The sequence below is a fragment of the Lipotes vexillifer genome, unplaced genomic scaffold (genome assembly GCF_000442215.2).
Source record: "Lipotes vexillifer unplaced genomic scaffold, Lipotes_vexillifer_v1.1 scaffold1285, whole genome shotgun sequence".
Classification (NCBI taxonomy): Eukaryota; Metazoa; Chordata; class Mammalia; order Artiodactyla; family Lipotidae; genus Lipotes; species Lipotes vexillifer.
In genome coordinates this window covers 1,014,340-1,019,818 of record NW_006796211.1, presented here as the reverse complement: position 1 = coordinate 1,019,818, position 5,479 = coordinate 1,014,340, and the positions used below count along the sequence as shown (strand labels likewise).

Sequence of the window (5,479 nt, the reverse complement as noted above, 5' to 3'; positions counted from 1 at the left end):
CCGTGTCCCCTGCATCGGCAGGCGGACTCGCAACCACTGCGCCACCAGGGAAGCCCTGTAGGTCCTTTTCTTGTCTTGTGTTTCCCACTTAGAGAAGTTCCTTTAGCATTCGCTGTAGAGCTGGTTTGGTGGTGCTGAATTCTCTTGGCTTTTGCTTGTCTGTAAAGCTTTTGATTTCTCCATCAAATCTGAATGAGATCCTTGCCAGGTAGAGTAATCTTGGTTGTCGGTTCTTCCCTTTCATCACTTTAAGTATATCATGCCACTCCCTTCTGGCTTGTAGAGTTTCTGCTGAGAAATCAGCTGTTAACCTTATGGGAGTTCCCTTGTATGTTATTTGTCATTTTTCCCTTGCTGCTTTCAATAATTTTTCTTTGTCTTTAATTTTTGCCAATTTGATTACTATGTGTCTCGGTGTGTTTCTCCTTGGGTTTATCCTGTATGGGACTCTCTGCGCTTCCTGGACTTGGGTGGCTATTTCCTTTCCCATGTTAGGGAAATTTTCAAGTATAATCTCTTCAAATATTTTCTTGGGTCCTTTCTCTCTCTCTTCTCCTTCTTGGACCCCTATAATGCTAATGTTGTTGCATTTAATGTTGTCCCAGAGGTCTCTTAAGCTGTCTTCATTTCTTTTCATTCTTTTTTCTTTACTCTGTTCCTCAGCAGTGAATTACCATTCTATCTTCCAGGTCACTTATCCGTTCTTCTGCCTGTTATTCTGCTATTGATTCCTTCTAGTGTAGTTTTCATTTCAGTTATTGTATTGTTCATCTGTTTGTTTGTTCTTTAATTCTTTTAGGTCTTTGTTAAACATTTCTTGCATTTTCTCGATCTTTGCCTCCATTGTTTTTCGGAGGTCCTGCATCACCTTCACTATCATTATTCTGAATTCTTTTTCTGGAAGGTTGCCTATCTCCACTTCATTTAGTTGTTTTTCTGGGGTTTTATCTTGTTCCTTTATCTGGTACATAGCCCTCTGCCTTTTCATCTTGTCTATCTTTCTGTGCATGTGGATTTTGTTCCACAGGCTTCAGGACTGTAGTTCTTGCTTCTGCTGTCTGCCCTCTGGTGGATGAGGCTATCTAAGAGGCTTGTTAAGTTTCCTGATGGGAGGGACTAGTAGTGGGCCGTGATCACTTCTAATTCCAGACCCGCATCCAGAGATAACCTAATGTTACCATTTCACTGTGCGTGGTTCTAGCCATTTCACTGCACAATACGAATGTGTATGCATAGCAACATGCTGATGATTCAAACAGACTTGCCTGCGTTTGAATCCAGCTTCTCAAATTGATAGGTGTTTGATATAACCTAAATCGTGGGTATGAGTATATTGGTAGTATAAATTCCGAGAAATGGCATATTTACACTTTTACATTTTATTATTTCCAAATTGCTGTCAGTTGAGTTGGTACTGGTTTATAGTTTAAGCAGGAGTGTGATATTTCCCCATATATGTGACCTTCTACTATGTTATCACACTTTTTGATCTTTGCCATCCTCATGATGGCAAATGGCAACTCACCGTAGTTTTATTTTCTATCTTTTTAGGAGTGATGTTGAGCCTCTTTTCATAATTTTAAAGGTTGTATTCATATCCTTTGCTCATTTTTGAATTTTTTTTTTTTTTTTTTTTGCATTACGTGGGCCTCTCACCGTGGTGGCCTCTCCCGTTGCAGAGCACAGTCTCCGGACGTGCAGGCTCAGCAGCCATGGCTCACGGACCCAGCTGCTCCGCAACATGTGGGATCTTCCCGGACCGGGTCATGAACCCGTGTCCCCTGCATCGGCAGGCGGACTCTCAACCACTGTGCCACCAGGGAAGCCCCTTTGCTCATTTTTGAAATTGGGTAGTTGGTCTTTTTCTTCTTAGGGAGCTATATATTAAGGAAATTAATCTGTGGTTTGAGTTGCAAATATTTCTACCAGTTTAGTGCTTGAAAGCCTTTTTTTTTTTTTTTTTTTTGCGGTACGCGGGCCTCTCACTGTTTTGGTGTCTCCCATTGCGGAGCGCAGGCTCCGGACGCGCAGGCTCCGGACCCGCAGTCTCCGGACGCGCAGGCTCCGGACCCGCAGTCTCTGGACCCGCAGGCTGAGCGGCCGTGGCTCACTGGCCCAGCTGCTCCACGGCATGTAGCGGCCGTGGCTCACTGGCCCAGCTGCTCCGCGGCATGTGGGATCTTCCCAGACCGGGGCACAAACCCGCGTTCCCTGCATCGGCAGGCGGACTGTCAACCACTGAGCCACCAGGGAAGCCCCAAAAGCGTTATTTTATAGTTTCTTAGTTTTGTTTCTTATGTAAAAGGCCTTTCTTCACTCCAGGATTATAAAAAGACAGTCCCATGACTTTTTTTTTTTTTTTTTTAGTATTTTTATGATTTTTTTTTTTTAACACAACCATTTATCTGGAATTCGTTTCCGTGCAAGGTATGTGGTAGGACTCCAACTTAATTTTTTTTGGATTGCTGCCCAGTTGTTTCAGCATCATTTATTGAATAAACCATCTTTTCTCCATTGTTTTGAAATGTCAGTTTTATCACGTACTGAATTTCTGCTTATATTTGTGTCTTTAGCCGTACTTTGTAGTCTCTTCCACTGATTTGTCTTTTACTGTGCTATATCACACTGTTTTTAAGTATCGTGTTATAATATGTTTTAGTATCTGGTAGGTCTGGTCCCCCCCCCATACAATACCCTTCTATTTTTATTATTATTTTCTTAACTTTTGCTTTCTTATTATTTTCTTAACTTTTGCTTTCTTATTTTTCCACCGCAAATTCAGGAGCAGGCACATGTGTGTAATCACATACTTTCATCAGAAACGCATTAAATATATGGATTAATTTGGGGATAATTGGTACCCTTTTGATGTTTCATCTTCCTAGCCAGGAATATGGCGTTGCTCCATTTATTCAGGTCTTTTGTAGTGTTTCTTGGCAGCGTTTTAAAGTTTTCTTTATACAGATGTTTATATTTTTGTCTCAGTGGCTTGTGACAACAAAGGTTTATTTCTCAATCATGTTACATTCTGCGTGTTGGGGTCAACAGCTGCCCCGCTTCTGCTTTGTATGTCCTGTCATCCAGGAACTAGGCTCAAGGAGCAGCCCCTGTCTGGGACATGCTGTTCTCATGACCAAGTATAGAGAGCAAGAGAGGGCTGTTGGAAACATGTAGTGACTCATTGCGTTTTTGCTCAGAATCCATTGGCCACAGCAAGTCACATGGGCAAGCCCCACATCAGTGGGCTGGGTATACATGTTCTAATCCCACAGGAGGTATTGCAAGTCATGTGGTAACGGGCAGGGCTATATAGCATGGGGACAGGGGGGTTTGTGGGTAGCTTAACTAACAGAACAACCTGCCACAATCTTGTTAAAAAAGTCAGATAGGGCTTCCCTGGTGGCACAGTGGTTGAGAGTCTGCCTGCTGATGCAGGGGACGCGGGTTCACGCCCCGGTCCGGGAAGATTCCACATGTCGCGGAGCGGCTGGGTCCGTGAGCCATGGCTGCTGAGCCTGCGCATCCAGAGCCTGTGCTCCACAACGGGAGATGCCACAACAGTGAGAGGCCTGCGTACAGCAAAAAAAAAAAAAAAAAAGTCAGATAATACAGAAGCATAGTAAGAGAAAAGTAAAAGTTCTCTCTTACCAGTCCCCTTAGATCTCACTGCCTAGAGACACCCACTGTTAACAGTTTACCTATTTTTCTATGGACATACAAATGTACATGCACATATACAAATATCTGTAAATATTTATACATGGACATACAGTTCTTTTTCTAAAAATTAAAGGATCATACCATGATACTGTTCTGCATTTTGCTTTTTTTTTTGACCTAATATGTTTGGACATTTTTCATGGCAGGGAACATATAGCTGCCTCATTCTTTCTAAGAGTCACTTTGTTTTCCTTTGAGTAGATGAATCTGAATTTATTTCACGCATCTCCTAACGTTGGGCCTTCGTGTGGCCCTTTAATTTGCAAACTGGGCTGCCTTGGACATGGTTGCGTGTAGACCATGCTGCCCTGTGTGAGTGTCACTGTGGTGTCGATGGAGCCAGCTTTAGACAGATGTGTGCTGGCCCATAATCCCTCGCTCCTCCTTGGTCACCTCCACATTCACCCCACCTCAGGTCCAAAAGGCGTGATCAACGACTGGCGCCGCTTCAAACAGCTGGAGACGGAGCAGCGGGAGGAGCAGTGCCGGGAGATGGAGAAGCTGATCAAGAAGCTGTCCATGAGCTGCAGGTCCCATGTGGACGAAGAGGAGGAGCAGCGGAAGCAGAAGGACCTCCAGGAGAAGATCAGTGGGAAGGTAATTAGAAGCGCCCAGGCCTTTCTCAGAGGCTACCCTGGCTGCTGGGCTTAGTGATTCAAGAGGCGGAGGGGTTTGATTTGGCCTCCAAGGAGCGGTGCAGGGCTTCCCAGGTGGCGCAGTGGTTAAGAATCCGCCTGCCAATGCAGGGGACACGGGTTCGAGCCCTGGTCCAGGAAGATCCCACATGCTGCGGAGCAACTAAGCCCGTGCGCCACAACTACTGAGCCCATGTGCCACAGTTGCCGAAGCCCTCGTGCCTAGAGCCTGTGTTCCACAACAAGAGAAGCCACCACAATCAGAAGCCCGTGCACTGCAGTGAAGAGTAGCCCCCACTCACTGCAACTAGAGAAAGCTGTGCAGCAACGAAGACTCAGTGCAGCCAAAAATAAATAAATAAAATAAATTTTAAAAAAGATACTAAGAAGTGGTGCAGTGCAGGAGAAAGTGCAGTCATGTCATAGCTTGGCCACACCTGGGTTTGAATCTCAGCTGTGCCACTAGTAACTGTGGGGATGTCTCTTCCACTCTGACTCTGGTTTGTCATTGGTTAAATGAGGTCAGTCTCTCGATACAGTGCCCATCACAGGCCGGTTGAAAGTGCTCAGGAAATGTGAGCTTCCTGTGCTTTCTCGAGGTCTTACCTTGAGCCAGAAACAAACCTCTGAGATTGGGAGATATTATCCCCATTTTACAGATGGTGAAACCAAAGCTGAGAGGCGGGAGGGGACTTGCTCAGGGCAGTGCAATTAAGAAATGCTAATAGGAACTAGGATTCTAACCCAGATTTTCCTGTTCTTTCCATGATGTTGTTCTGTTTCACCTGAAGCCTATTCATGAGAATTTATTTTAGTGAAGCAATACAGTAGAAGCAGGCACTCACTGTGGAAGATATTTGGAACTAGGTCCCTGACTCTCTCTTACCTTCCCAAAGCGTTCTTCAAAAGGATCCTTTATTCCCCACCATGCTCTCTGACCACGGAAGGATGTCTAGAAGTGCCTGAAATCATTTGGCTGTGGCCCAAAGCAGCTCTTGGCTGGAAATACCCGCCGGGGTCGGGGAGCGGACAAGAGGATTAAGTGAGGAGTCTGCCTTGACCAGGAGGATGATTTCAGGGCATTAGACTCAAGCAAGACCATAACAGGTCAGAAAGAACCGCTC

General features: G+C 45.1%; 1 protein-coding gene across 1 annotated transcript in view; it reads left to right on the top strand.

The window, feature by feature from the left end:
• PDCL (phosducin like) overlaps nt 1–5,479 on the top strand; it is a 14,973-nt gene that overhangs the window by 6,988 nt on the left and 2,506 nt on the right. Inside the window, exon 3 of the mRNA XM_007468369.1 lies at nt 4,136–4,317. Within this exon, the coding sequence (XP_007468431.1) occupies nt 4,136–4,317 (182 nt within the window). The remainder of the gene's footprint in view (nt 1–4,135; nt 4,318–5,479) is intronic.